Here is a 15,189-nt window from a genome sequence, read left to right as displayed (position 1 = left end):
TATTATTTATTTATTTATTTATTTTATCTTTTGCCAAAATTAGGCACATTTTATAACCTCACAACATGTTTTTGTATGCTAACGTGAAAATTATAATTTTTGTGAAATTGAGTTTTTCACATTTTACTGCTTTAAAAAGCCTACTAGGCAATTTTATGTGAAAACCATGAATTTTATGGAATTTGTTTTTTGGCAATTTTGTACTTCAAAAATCCTACACGCCAACTTTAAACACTTTTCAGGTACTCACAAAATGCTTTTTCCATGATAATGCAAAAATCATACAAAAATCATAAGTTTTGTGATTTTTATATTTTATTTTATGAAAACATAATTTTTAATTTAATTATTTCTTCTTGAATGACAATTAAGCGTATTTTGGATACAACAGAGCTCGAAATAAGGTTTTATAATATTTTCTTGAACATAGAGGAGATTTTTGTCTAATTTACAAACTTTTGAATGGTTTTTATAATTTCCGAATACCTCAAAAACAATTATTTTAATTTACCCCAAGTAAAACACTTCCTTAAATTGATTATAAGTAATAAAATTCTATTTGCTTCTATTGAATATATAAAATAATAAAAACAAATCTTTTACCAAACACTTATATTTTTGGAAGTTCGTTAAAAAGATGCAATGACTTCTCTACTAACTTACAACTTAATCCTTGGCTTAATATCAAAATATAACATTTACTAAAGTTTATACAAAATTGTACAAATAATGTGTGGATGCAGGCGAACAAAATTATTTTGATATTAAATGAATAGCTCATTTAATGTTAACATTAAATAAATAATTTCAAACTCAATTTTTTCTTGGAAAATTAAAATCTTTTTAATTAAGTGGTACCTACTTAAATATTAAATATTTCATTTAAAATATCTATAATTTTATGATAAAAACAATGTCATATAAATATCTTACTAATTGATATAAAGAATAGTTTAATGGTGTTAAAAATGTAATTTATAAAATTATTGAATTAACAAGAACTAGTTGAGGGGGAAATCATTGTTCCCCTCCTCATCTCTTGTTGATTGAAACAATAACATGTTTTTTTTATATTATTTTTCTTTGGTTTTTTTTTATTTGATTTATTAGAAATTAGATTTTGTTATTTATTTTGTTTTCTTTTATACAAGGTTATCATGATCTTGAAAAAACAAGATGCTCCGTTTTACGATCATTTACTTTTTTCTATCGTATTATTAAATAAAAAATAATTATGACAAGAAACACAATTATTATGAATTGGACTTCATTATTTATTTTGATTTATTTTTTTGATGGGTTATTGCAATCTTAGAAAAACATATTAATATTGGGTTCATGCTCGATGTTTTGAGTACCTATTTTCTTTTATCATATTATTAAATAAAAATTGATTCATAAAAAAAAACTATGAGAAGCATTGTTTTAAAATCTGGATCGACTCGACAAGTACTCAGAACTTGGCCATCCCTAAACCTGGAATGGTCTAGTTTAAAGAGAAATTAAAAAAAGGGAAAAAACTTGGTTAACACGATAAAAAAACCTGGATAGACTCAATGACCTGATCAACCCGGGTTTAATTCGGTCTAAAACCCAACCATCAACATGTTGATTTTTTTTAACAAAATAATGTAGTTTTGATTTTTTTTTGTTTTAAAATTTATTTTTGGCTTAAGTTAACTCTCTCAACTCATAACTAAAACCTTATTTTAGATTAACCATTGAGTCGAGTTTTAAAACTATGGTGAGAAGAAGGGAAGAGAGAGGAGAAAAAGCGTATTTGGGAAACTATATTAACAAGAAATATAGGGCATTAGTTTTTTACTATAGCACTAGACATGGTTTATTGTGGATTGATATAGTTAAATTAAATTTTTTTTCCCTTGAGTGAAACAAAAGAAAGCCTTGAGGGCGGGGTGTGATGCTAACCTCGTGATCATGTGGTCATGCAACCTACAATAAGATTGACAATGAATCCCGGAAAGCCAAAATAAGTCTAATAAGAGTGTGACACAATAGAAACCTGTCCCAAGACACCATCACTATTGGAATAAAAATTATCACCCTATGAATACCAATTCGCAAAAGGGAAGTATAAGGAAGATACCACAAAGCTAGTTAATCTTCAATAAGTCAATTTAGTTTGTTAGAGAACCAAAAACAAGAATCTCTCTCATACAAGCTAAATAAATTCAGCAGAAATAGTATTATAAAGTCTTAACATTTTATCATTGAAAAGAATATTTATACTCTTGAAAATAAAAACTCTAATGGATCTATTCTTATGGACTAAATTGACCCACTTACAAAGCTAACCCAAAACCTATACTAATAAACCCAAATATATGGACCCAAACAAGCCTTAGGCCGATACTAATAAACCTAAATATATGGATCCAAACAAGTCTTAGACCGCATTTGAGAACTACTTATTAATTAAACCCAAACAAGTCTTTACTGATAAACCTAAATATATGGACCCAAACAAGCTTTAGGCCGCAGTTGAGAACTACTTATTAATTAAACTCAAACAAACCTTTGGCCTTAACTAATTAATCTAACCCAAGCCTAAGTATGAATTAAGCCCATTAGAAACAATGACAAGGTTGTTAGCCCCATTAGATGGCCCAAATAGAAGTTATAACAAAAATAAAACTTATGAGAATAAATTATTTTTATTGTTGTTAGAGAAGAAGAAAATAAAACAAAATAAATCTGAAACAAAGCTTTATATAAATCCTTATTGCTACCATTATTGTCATTGAAAACAAGAAAAACTTGTCACCTCTTACTTTCTTATTTTGGAGGAGAAGTTGTTGCCACTTTGTTTCCTCTTCAAGCACGGACTTCTTTAAATAACCTTTTATTATCTTCCTTTTGAATAAAAAAGTCCTATAAAAAAAATAACAACAAAAGAATCGCAAGCCTCCTTGCCACAATATACATTCAATAATGGATATGAAATCCTTACAAACGATTGATAATAATTGTTGTCATAAATGTTTTATTGTTTAACATAGAATCCGTGTAGAATAGATAAATCGATAGCTTCTACTTATACTTCCAAGAGAATTAAGGAATATTTGTATTTACTAGAATCCATAATACACAAGGAAACAATGTTTCTCTAATTTTCACACATTCGTGACAGATTTCAGTCCCCATTTCAAACACGTTATTATCTCTTGTCCGGATGAATTAATATGCCTACCATATATCACTGGAAAAGTTATGAATATCTACTTTCCAACACAATTATAATCTTAGTATAATTACTTCTTTAGATCTAGTCCAAATAGAAGACGAAAGTTCAGACATACAAATTTGATAAGTTTTGTCAGTTAAATTTGACCCTATGAAATAATCTCCTTTTGAACTCCAATTGACTTGAAATCTTAATGTAATGTATAATAGCATATCTATAAACTTCTGTAAAAATATCAACTCAATTCAATGGTTGCGTTGAAAGTTATGCTCGATGACGTAAAATTGGACAATAGAAAATTTTACATCAATATCCAAATCTGACTTTATTTGAATCATATTAGGGTGATTTGGTCCTTTCCACTTGCTCATTGGTCATTAAAAGATTGTTGGGGGTATGCTAGTCTTTTCTAGATTTTTTATACAGTACACATATGTCTTTACCTTAAAGTCAACAAAATTTAAAATGGTTGACCAAGAGTTTTTTCATATTTTTATAAACTTTTAATTTGTAAAAATGCTTCTTTACCACTGAGATAAAAAATATATATATATATAAAGTTGTTGACCAATGGTTTTTTCTCCTTCTTTGTATACAGTTACATATTTAACCTTAAAAAAAACAAAAATAATAAGGTATGTATTAAGGTGTGATTTTGTCTTTTTTACACGAGTCTTTTATATAATCTCAAGGTCATTGGAGTGTTTTGATATTTTTACGTTGAATTTTTAAATTTTTATTCAAGAAAGCTGCTAGCGTGTACTTATTACGATCTAATGACTTGGGCTCAAGTTTAAAAAGTTAATGTCATCCGACTTTTTTTTTCTCATTATCTTTTACGATCTTATCGTTCGACATTAGTTTCTTTTTAATAAATATTGATTTTATGATTATCTTCAAAAAAAAATTATAGGTTTATCCCGATCTCAAGATCTATGTCACAGGTTTTGCATGCTTTTTTTTTAATATAAGTTTTTTTTTAAAAAAATTGTTTTGTTTGTACTTGATTTTTGGAGATATTATTCTAATTTATCTATAATTTTTTTTATACAAATGAATTTTATTATTTAAAATAAAAAATATTTATTTTTAAATATTATTTTTGATATGTTTGACCTTGAGTGATATTTGTTTTAGGGTGTGATTTTTTTCAATCAGTTTCATTTATATTTATATTTATATTTTTATTATTTTTTATTGATTTAAATAAATAAGTTCAACAAATATAATATAGTTAATATATCATTTTATATGATTGAATATCTTAATTTACATTCATCTTTTAATTTTTTTTTTATTTTTTTAGTTATTATTAATAAATATTTTTATTTATATAGATTATTATGTAATTAAATGTTTCCATATATTTATTTATTTAAATTTTAAAAAATTTTAATATAAAAAAGCATCTAAATAGCCTTTATACAACCCGCGTTAAATAGTTAGTATTTATATGGGGGAAAGCTGAACTTTCTGATAAAAAAACGTAGAATTTTCTCTCATTCATAGCCGACCTGTCTTGCTTCTCTTCCCCCTCCCTCCCTCCCTCCCTAAACCCTAACAATACACTAAATAAAAGAAATATCAATGGCATCAAATCAGCTGCGATGCCATTACGAGGTGCTTGGTCTATCACGCGACTCGTCGCCTGAAGAAGTCCGTTCGGCTTTTAAAAAGCTTGCTCTCCGGCGCCATCCTGACAAGCTTCTCCAATCTGGCTTAAGCCAAGCCGAAGCTACTGCTCAATTTCAAGAGCTTGTTCAGGCTTACGAGGTCCTCTCCGACCCCAAAGAACGAGCTTGGTACGATTCTCACCGTTCTCAAATCCTCTTCTCCGATCCCAATTCTGGTAACTCGGTCCCTGACTCAGTCATTCCTAATTTGTTCTCTTTCTTCTCCAACACTGTTTACTCGGGTTATACTGATTCTGGAAGAGGTTTTTATAAGGTTTATTCTGATGTTTTTGATAAGATTTATGCGAATGAGGTTAATTTTTGTAGGAAATTAGGGTTAGGATTGGATAGTGTTAGGGAGGCTCCGTTGATGGGGAGTTTGCAGAGTGATTATGCGCAGGTTTCGGCTTTTTATAATTATTGGTTGGGGTTTAGCACTGTTATGGATTTTTGTTGGGTTGATCAGTATGATGTGATGGCGGGGCCGAATAGGAAATCGAGGAGGGTTATGGAGGAGGAAAATAAGAAGTTGAGGAAGAAGGCGAGACGGGAGTATAATGAGACTGTGAGGGGGTTGGGGGAGTTTGTTAAGAAGAGGGATAAGAGGGTGATTGATATGGTTGTTAAAAAGAATGCTGAGATGGAGAGGAAGAAGGAGGAGGAGAAGGAGAGGAAGAAGAAGTTGGAGAGGGAGAAGATGGAGAGGTTGAGAGCGTATGAGGAACCGGAGTGGGCGAGGGTGAATGAAGAGGAGGTGGATGGAATGGAGGGTTTTGAGGAAGAGGAGGATAAGGGGAAGAAGGGGAATGGAGGGAAGGAGTTGTATTGTGTCGTGTGTGGGAAGAAGTTTAAGAGTGAGAAGCAATGGAAGAATCATGAACAGTCAAAGAAGCATAAGGAGAAGGTTGCTGAGTTGAGGGACTCGTTTCAGGATGAAGATGACGAGAGGGAAGATATCGAGGAGGATGAGCTGGAGAAGAATGAGGACGTGGAGGAAATAGAGGAGAGGTTTAAAGAGGATTTTAAAATACAGCGGGAAGGGAATGGGGCTGAGGTTCTGTATTCAAGTGATAAAGAAGATGGGTTTTTTGATGCTGATGACATGGATGGGATTGACGAGAAGAATGGGAATGTAGAGGATGAGGAGGGGGAGGAAATGAGCGTACTTGAAGCAATGGTGTCGGGGCACAGAAGTAGGAAAAGTAGGGGTTCAGGGCATACGAATGAGGAGTTTCCACAGGAAGTTGAGGATGTGAAAGAGGAGGTTGAGGTTATGGAATATAATAACCGGAAGACTAGGAGAAGAGGCAAGAAAATGAGGGGTTGGAACAATGGTGGTGAAGGTGTTACAAGCGACATTGATGAAAGCAAGAGTGCCAATGAAGAAACTAATGGGTGTGATGATGAGCAAAACAAGGAGCCTGCTTCTAATTCTTTTGTGGAGGATGAGAATGATGGTAAAATTGATGATCATTTAGGGAAAACTGGCAAGAGCTCAAACCAATCTACCAAGAAGAAAGGGGCTGCAAAGAAGGAAGCAAATGTGAAATCAAAGAACTTGTCTAAAGGCAAGAAAGGAAAGGTAGGGAGTTAATTTTGTATGTTTGCTCATTCATTATTTTCTTTCAGGTGTTTTGATTGTAGTTCTTAATAAACTTGTTTCAAAACAACTTTTAATAACCCCTAATTATCACTAGTAGTTATGCTAATATGTGGAATTATGAACTAGTGCCATAAGTATTGTTTTATCATCTTGCCAAAACTATAGTTGTTGACGTACATTTATTGAGATACTTGCTGGTGATGTTAGTGGTTTTATTCCTTAATAAGCACAGAATTTCTTAGTTTCAGATGCTGTACTTGCGAATTATTCTATTAGCTATGGTTTTGGGTTGTCTAATTATCTCAGCTGTATTCTAACCCAGGCAATTTCTAAGGATTCTGGTAATGTGTGTGATACATGTGGAGTGGAATTTGAATCAAGGTCTGCATGACTCATTTCTCATCTGCTACTTTATTTTTTAGTTCTCTGGTTTATTTGTTCTCCGTTTTACCCTCCCCCATTTTACAGAGAAATTCTTACTGTATCCCTTTTCTTGGCAGGAATAAATTGCATAAGCATTTGAGTGATACTGGTCATGGTACACTGAAATCCCACTGAGGAAAGTTTTCTAGCACCTGTAATTTATTGCTACATACCATAATTAAAGAGATTTTTTGGAAGTATAAGTGCAAGCAGACTTGTAAGAGGTTTATGCAGCAGCTTTTCATTGTTTTCTGTTCAAGAGCAAGATATAGACCTCATCGGTTCCAGGTATTAATTGCCCTTCCTCATCAAGTTTTCTTTCTTGCCAATCATGGTACATGGGAGGGGACATTGTATACATGTAACAGTTTGTCTTTAAATTTTTTTCCTGTGTCTTGATAGTCCCTTGGTTAGTGTAATTATTTGAAGGGTTTTGGAACTGCAAACTGTTTGAATCTGTTTATAATTAGATTGCCTGGAATTTTCCTATTTTATTTATTTATTAAGCTTCTGTTTTCATACAGAAGATAATAATAATAATTTGACTTCATTACTTCTGCTAACTTTCCACAGACTTTATTGTGCTTTTTGTTTCTGTATTGTAACTCCTTTTTGCATGGTCCCATGAGCTTTTTTCTTGGTTCAGTTAGTCTAGTTTAAAAAAAGCAGCCTGGCTCTTATTAAAACAACACAACAGATGCTGGAAACTGCATATTAGAATGACCTTGCTGATCCACTTAAACACTTTATTGTGCTTACTGTTAAAACTTGGGCAGAGATCTAAATCTGTTTCTCTGCTTGAATACTCAGTTGTGTTGTCTGCTTGTGTGCTTGAATACTTTGTTTGTATGTTCCCAGAGCTTCTCATCCGGGTTCAATTGAGGATGTTAGCACAGACCAACTCTTTGTAAAACAGCACAATGGATTGATAATTTCGGCAGCATGACTCCTTAATTATGTTCTGAATATTTTATAATGATTTTGTAACTCACATTTTTTTAATATTTTATGTCTTTGATAGCCCCTTCTCTTCTCTTTCTCTTTTCTTTTGTTTTCTGTTTGGTAACTGATACTTTCAAAGATAATTGAGCATGCATATGGATGTTGTATAAAGTTATTTTCATTATTGCAATTATTCACGGAGAATTCTTTCTTAATTGAAAGGGAAGAAGTTTGCTAGAAAAAGCTGAACTTCCAGATGGGTCTAACAATGTGATACCATCATAGAGACTTTTACTTAATGCATAGTATATGACTGTTGAAACATCTAAACAACACAAGGGCAGGGTGGCCAATTGCTATTGCAGTTCCGAGATGGACATTTGTTATGTAGGTTAGGACGAGCAATATGTCTACCCTTGCTAGGTATAGTGTAGTTTGGGGAAGGAAGTATGTTTTACTTCTTTAACTTTCTATGCCTGCCAACTCCTACTACTTGAAAAGAAAGTACAAGACTAAAGGATTTAATTGAAAGTATGACCCTTGATAGAGTACTGAGTGACAAAGTAGGATCCATGCAGCCTTTCGTAGAGGGGAGGTAAGACAGCGGTTGGGTTGATATAAGATCTTTTAACAAATGAAGGAATTTTCTATAACATGGATTTATTGAGTCGTTATCTGAAGCACAAATTTGCGAAGTCTATACTTGTATTTTATTTCCCTATTTATGTGAACTATGATCTATGTTGTTCTATAGGAAATCCATGAACCATGTTTGAATTTGAGGTTGCATCAGCGGTGCTACCTGCTTCTCGAACCAGGTTACCAAGTGGAACCTGCTTTCCCAAATGAAAAACATTAAGGAAAAGCGGGTTGCACTTGGTTCCTTAACGGGTTCATAGTGGAGAGGACATTCTTGAGGCGTGACTTGAAAACTATGATAACTGAATTTTTGTGTTGCTAGCTTTGTAATCTTTTATGACCTTTCATTATCAGCGAAAAAGAGGTCTCTCTTGAATTGAATATTCATCAGAATACAGGGAAAGGATAAATATTCATATATGTTGTCGTGTAAATGTCTGTACACAAACTATATTCAGTCAATGTGTGAAGAATGTGAAATCTATTCTTGATTTTTCTTTTGTCTTCTCCGCACAGCTTCTAATATGGCTAGGTGATTCGGGAAGTCAAATCGTGTTCTGACAAGGGCCCTATTCCTCAGCCGTGATAACTTTTGTAGGTAGATGAAAAGTTGTTGAACTCCAGACGAGATTACCTTGAGCGTTGAAGTGGTCACTGATTTGTTCCTACATCAGCAAGCTAGAGGTTTTTTCAGATCCTCCGTGACAGAGAATAGAGTGAATCTATGATGCTTGGGAAACAAGAAACGAGAGAGAGAAAAAAGGTTCAGGATCTTGAGAGAGCTGTTTAGTTAAATTTAAAGCCAATTAGTTAGTCGGTTGAATGAAATGTTCGACGCTTGCTAATGTTAGGTCGGTCATGGCTTTTTGGTTTTTTTTTTTTTTTTAAAAAAAAAAAAAGAAATTGGCAGTTTGGCACTGTCTGTTGTGTGAAATTTTCTTGTTGTTTTTGTTCTTAGGGTTATCGCAGTTGTTAAAGAAAAGAAGAGGATGCTTTAGGAGTAGTGTTGAGTGATAATTTAGGGTCACTGGTTGCATTATGGCTGCTTTTAGTGGAAAGTAAGCCCTTTTAACCGACACAAGGACTGATAGAAAATCTAGAGATTAAAAATAATTAAGTGCACAGAAAAATGGAAAAGAGTTAAGGCATTTGCCATATTACAAATAAAACTAGAACTCATCACCATGCAATCAACCGTAAAACCGACTAATGAGTCATTCAATGACCAAAAAAATATTATTTTCATATTTATTACACAGTATAATTATTCTCATGCTCTTGAAAAAAAAACAGCTAATGTGTGTAGGGTGTTTTTGATTTTTTATATTTTTTTTACAAGTGTAATTACCCCGTAGCTTTTAGGAACAACTTTTCTTTGCCCTTCTTTCAGTTTTTTAACATCAGTTTTCTTGCAATTATCTTATAGAATCAATAGTGTTCTAGTCTTTTTATAATTAAAAAATAAATAAATGGTGCGTGCAGAACATGCGCTCGTAAGTGTGAGGCGCTCGCTCTCTTTGGGCGATGCGTATGACCCCTCCTGATGGTTGTTGGTAACCTTTCAGGGCAGTGTTCAAAGCAACGCACCACTCTCTAGTCTCTACATGGTGGGGTGGTGCAAGTTAACATTCATAGCATGAAAGAGCTCCGGCAATAATTTTCTCATTTCTTTTCTTTTGTTTCTCCTTCACCTTAAAAGGTGTGCTGACTTTGCAAAATTGCAAAGTGATCTTTAATTTTTTAATTGTATCGAATTTGATTTATTTATTTTTTAATTTCATCATTTGACATTTAATTTTTTTATGTTTTTTTTATCAAATTTGATCCTTATTTTTTTTATTTCTATTTATTTTTCTTTTAATCTTTTTATGATTAGATTTTATTTTTTGATTTAATCCATAATAATTTGATTTAAATTTTTTTTTGTTGAATTTGATCATCATTCTTATGATTGCAATTCCTTTTATTTTGAGCTTTCTTCTTGATTAATTGTTTTGTGGCAATTTCATCTCTTATTATTTAATTTCATTGAATTTTCATATCATATTTGGTGTTTTTTTTTTATCATACTTTTAAAACTCGTCCCAAGAGTTGATCCTTGTCATGTCCCGGGTCATGAGTTGAGTCGAATAATCAGGGTTACCAGGTTTAATCAAATTTTTTACTGTATAGGAAGTAAAAATGATATTATTTTGATTATAAAATAGCAAAAAAAAATCAACGGGTGTTGAACATGATTTTCTCCTAGTTAATCGCTTGATTTTTTATTCAGCTAAAAATTAAAAATTGTATTATTTTGATAAAAAAAAATAATGGAGAAAATACTCAATTATGATTCTCTTTCTTTTGATTGATCTTTTTTTTTAGATTGTTTTTTTTTAGTTTCATTATTTGTTTTTATCTCAAATATGATACTCATTCTCTTGATTTTTGTTTTTTTATTCTTTTATTGGTTTTTTTCCTTTCAATTTTTTCCCTCAATTTTTTTTTCCAGATTTAGTTCTTATTTTTTTAATTGCTAATTTTTTATCCTTTTTTTCGTTTGTTTTTTCTTTCAATTTTATCCCTTGGTATTTTATTTTATTTTTTATCCAATTTTGTTTATCATTCTTTTAATTGTTTTTTTTATCCTTTTTTATTTTAATTTTCAATTAAGTCCCTCATTATTTTCTTTCATTAGTTTTTATATTAGATTTGATTCTCGATGTTTTGATTATTATTTATTTTCTTTTTAATTTTTGGTTAAAAATTTTGTTCAATATTCTTTTTTGGTCTTCTATATGGCCACCTTGGTCTCGTGATCAAATTTGCTGATTTTAAAGATTAGCCTGATTTAACTTCGGTTTTTTTTTTTTTATTCTTTGACTTTAGACTACCAGATGTTAAGCTTTTTTATTTTTTTCATTCTTTTTTTTTAGGTTTATCTCACATCATGGATTCATAAAATTAATTTGGGTTTGCTCGGTTAATTTTTTTTGTTAGAAGAAAATTAACCCGTTGCACAAAAATTTTTTTTAGTAATTATCTATAAACAGTCATGCAATATGGCCGATGGCCTCTGAATTTCATCTCACAAACTCCTGACCCCAGTGGAGTTCTTGGTGTTAGTTTCTTTGAAACGATTCCACTACAGAACTGTCAGGATCGACCCTTTTTTTAGCCATAAAGAAATGACTGATTGGAAGAGTTCCTTAACAGATACAAAGAGTATCTGTTAAGCAAATCAACTTTCAGAAGACAACGTATGATTTGCTTACGATGCTGGGTCATTATTTGCAGGGAACCTTTACAGATGGACGAGAAACAGCTGTGGAGAGGCTCTCTTTAGGTATGAATTCAAGACAAGGACTTGATGAATTGAAAAATGAAGTTAAACATATCGTGAAACTTCAGCATTGGAATCTAGTGAGGCTTCTTGGATGCTGCGTTGAAAGAGATGAGAAGATGCTGGTCTACGAGTTTTTGCCTAACAGAAGCTTGGACTTCTATACTTCTGGTATGAATCTCACAAAACCTTTTCAAAAAGTTATCCCAATTTTTTGAATTTAGCACTATTGAGCTTTTCTGCATTAAGAATCTAATTATAAGATGTTTATCTCCCTTCAAAGCCCGCCCTTGGGAAAGTGGCTTTATAGTGGAAGATTACTTTCCTCCACCTTTTTTCTCACAAATTCTGCCATATATATATATATATATATATATATATATATATATATATATGTGTGTGTGTGTGTAATTTGTAAATAAGTTAAGAAAGAAAATGTATATTCCTTGTTAGAAAAAAGCACTCTCTCCTTATGTTTATAAATATGAGTTTTTATTGTGTAGTAAATTAAGTCATGGTGAAAGAATTCTTCTAGTGAGCTTCATAATACTATTATATAGATATTTATAATATTAAAAGATGATACTTGGTACTTGAAACTTAATATGTTAGTGAGATTAATTTGTGATTGTTGAGATAAAACTAGATAACAGTTGTTTAGTTTAATTTAAAGTATATTGTTTGATCAGTAGTCTTATTTTCTCATTCTTTTAGAGGTTTAGAGCATAGTTATTAAACCTAGCCTAGGGGTTGACCCGGCCAAGGGGCCGAGTCCCGGGTTTCATGGGTCAACCCAAAAAAATTTAAAAAAAAATTAAAGTTTTAATATTTTATATGAAAAAATTAAGAAAAAATTCATGTAAATATAGGCTATACATATTGTAAATAATGAAATTTAAAAGAATATTTTAAAAAGTTTTTTATCCCACATTGAAAAAATAAATTTTTTTTCTTTGGAACATAGAGTATATATACTAATGGGTTTCAAATCCTACATTAAAAAGATACCGTGTTATCCTTTTAAGTTGAAGTATTTAAACCAAAATGTTTTTTATCCCACATTGAAAAAACTTAATTTTTTTCTTGGGAACATAGAGTACATATACTAATGGGTTTCAAATCTCATATTTGAAAAAAAAAAAAAAAAAAAAACTAGTCTCGCCTGGGTGGCCCGGGTCACGGGTTGACCTGCCGGGTCGTTGCACCGGCTGGTCTTTTGACAAAATCAGACCGGTCCAGCCCCCAAGTCGCCCGCAGGGCCGGCCTGGGTTTAACAACTATGGTTTAGAGGGTTTAGTTCTATCCTAGAAGTGTTGTTTCTGTGTGAGACAATAAACACCTTAAAAACAATGTTTTTACTCCTATAAACAAACTCCATATTTGTTTCCATCTGAAATATTTCTCACAAATTCTGCCATATATGTAATTGTAATTGTAACTCGGAATTCATTAATCATCACTCATCATCTCGTGATTCTACTATTCAACAATGCCTTGATTTATAATAATAATTCAAGTTAAACTACAAAATCTCTTGAAAATCGTAGGATTTTGACAAATCAAATCAATGATCATTGTTGAAATGAATAAACATGAAATGATCACAACATAATTCTTGCAAGGACCAGACTTCTCTTGAAAGGAAACTAGCTGAGCAAGGGAGTAGTAAAACAGAGACTTCTCAAAGCATAACATTCTCAAGCAATTGAGGAACAAGAGGATGGACATTAACACTAGCAAGAACATGGAGTTCAAATGTACAAATTGTATCCAAATGAAAGAAATCCACTTTCTATTATTGTTATCTTCCAAAAAGAAAGGCATCAATCTCCCACAAAAACAGAGCAACAAAATGATAAAAAGAAACTAACTGACCTTATTAGAGATGTCAACAAAGAGGCCATGGATCAGGTGGGTTGGATTTCTGATTAACAAACAAATGATTTGCTAAACTTATTCACTAATTACTCCTCTTTCTCTCTTCAATTCCCTGGAAAAAAAAAAAAAAAAAGAGGCGAGGAGTTTGATAGTTAAATAACTGAATTTTAAAGTCATTGCCAGTAATACTAGGGTTTTTGTTTTGTAGTAATAAAACCTGATTGATGATCGCATCCAGGACAATGCTTGATATTATTTTGATAAAAAAAAAAAAGATTAATAAATTAAAAGTCAAGTTTTGATCAAAATAGATCCAAATGGTCACCATATTAATTCAGATTTTCAATTAAATCAACTAATTTTTTTTCTATTTTTACTTCAATTAGATTATTTCAAACTCAGCATAGGTCGAGTTTTAAATTGACCTACTAGATTAGATTTGTCTGAATTTTATAATTATAGTTTGTTTGTATGGGTTTATATAGCCAAGACCTCACCAAGAACACTCAAGCTTTCTCCTGCTTTTTTGGGTGAAATTTAATCCCACTAAGTTAATATTCATATCATTCTTTTTACAAATTTATATATTTATTATCTCTTATTCAATAGACTAAAACACACTAAAGCGTATTTACATCCCTGAAGTATCACCTGTTTTGAGTGATATTAATTCTTTTCTTCTTCTATTTTTTTTTTAATACTTGAGAATACCTAAGTGTTTGGGTTGGAGCTATTTTCTTAGGGTCCAACCATTATTTATAAAGAAAATAAGACAAAATAAAAGAAAAATGGACTGACGCAAATTTATCCGTACCAATCTTACACCCAACCAACTATCATTAGATTTGAAAATTTTTAAAAGAAATTTATTTTTTATTTTACTTTAAATTAATATATTTTTGATATTTTCATATCATTTTAATATATTAATATCAAAAATAATTTTTTAATAATAAAAAATATTATTTTAATATATTTTAGAATGAAAAACACTTTAAAAAATAACCGCTACCACACTCCTAAACACCAATAACTAAAAGTATTAGAGATTTATATAATTATTAATTTTAAAATTTATAAAATTAATTAAAAAATACATAAATTAATTCAAATATTCATTTTAATCTAACAAAAAGTGAAAATAAAAATTAACGATTACCCAAAATTCCATCTATATTCCAGACATTATCAAGAGGAATTCAAATCTTGATCAAGACAGCAAGGACAATTAGCCAACCCTTTCATCTTTTTTTTGTGGATGGTCAAATCATGTCCACTCAAGCTGGGCACGCTAAAAGCTTTGAATTGGCATGTCAAGCACCGGAGATCCAATCATCGGTCCTTTCCAGGGAAGATAAATTGGGATGCGAGGAGGGTTGTTATTTAAGGTATTTTTTATTTTAAAATATATTAAAATAATATTTTTTTTATTTTTAAAAAATTATTTTTAATATCCACAAATCAAAATAATTTAAATAAAATAATAAATAAAATTAAGAAA

General features: G+C 31.1%; 1 protein-coding gene across 5 annotated transcripts; it reads left to right on the top strand.

The window, feature by feature from the left end:
- The first annotated feature begins 4,703 nt into the window (after nt 1–4,703).
- LOC7489320 (DNAJ protein JJJ1 homolog) lies at nt 4,704–9,488 on the top strand. 5 transcript variants are annotated; one of them, XR_008060101.1, is made up of 4 exons: nt 4,706–6,460; nt 6,804–6,862; nt 6,982–7,192; nt 9,002–9,488. XR_008060101.1 is itself a non-coding variant. In XM_052455779.1 (3 exons), the coding sequence occupies exons 1-3, from the start codon at nt 4,793–4,795 to the stop codon at nt 7,037–7,039; spliced, it is 1,785 nt and encodes a 594-aa protein (XP_052311739.1). In that variant the 5' UTR covers nt 4,706–4,792; the 3' UTR covers nt 7,040–7,467. The 5 variants fall into 5 exon arrangements, 1 of the variants encoding a protein (XP_052311739.1); XR_008060103.1 differs by lacking the exon at nt 9,002–9,488 and adding an exon at nt 8,601–8,978; XR_008060102.1 differs by lacking the exon at nt 9,002–9,488 and adding an exon at nt 7,763–8,061.
- Nucleotides 9,489–15,189: the final 5,701 nt, after the last annotated feature.

Source organism: Populus trichocarpa, chromosome 9, assembly GCF_000002775.5.
Source record: "Populus trichocarpa isolate Nisqually-1 chromosome 9, P.trichocarpa_v4.1, whole genome shotgun sequence".
In the NCBI taxonomy this organism is placed as follows: domain Eukaryota; kingdom Viridiplantae; phylum Streptophyta; class Magnoliopsida; order Malpighiales; family Salicaceae; genus Populus; species Populus trichocarpa.
This window is presented reverse-complemented; position numbering and strand designations above follow the sequence as displayed.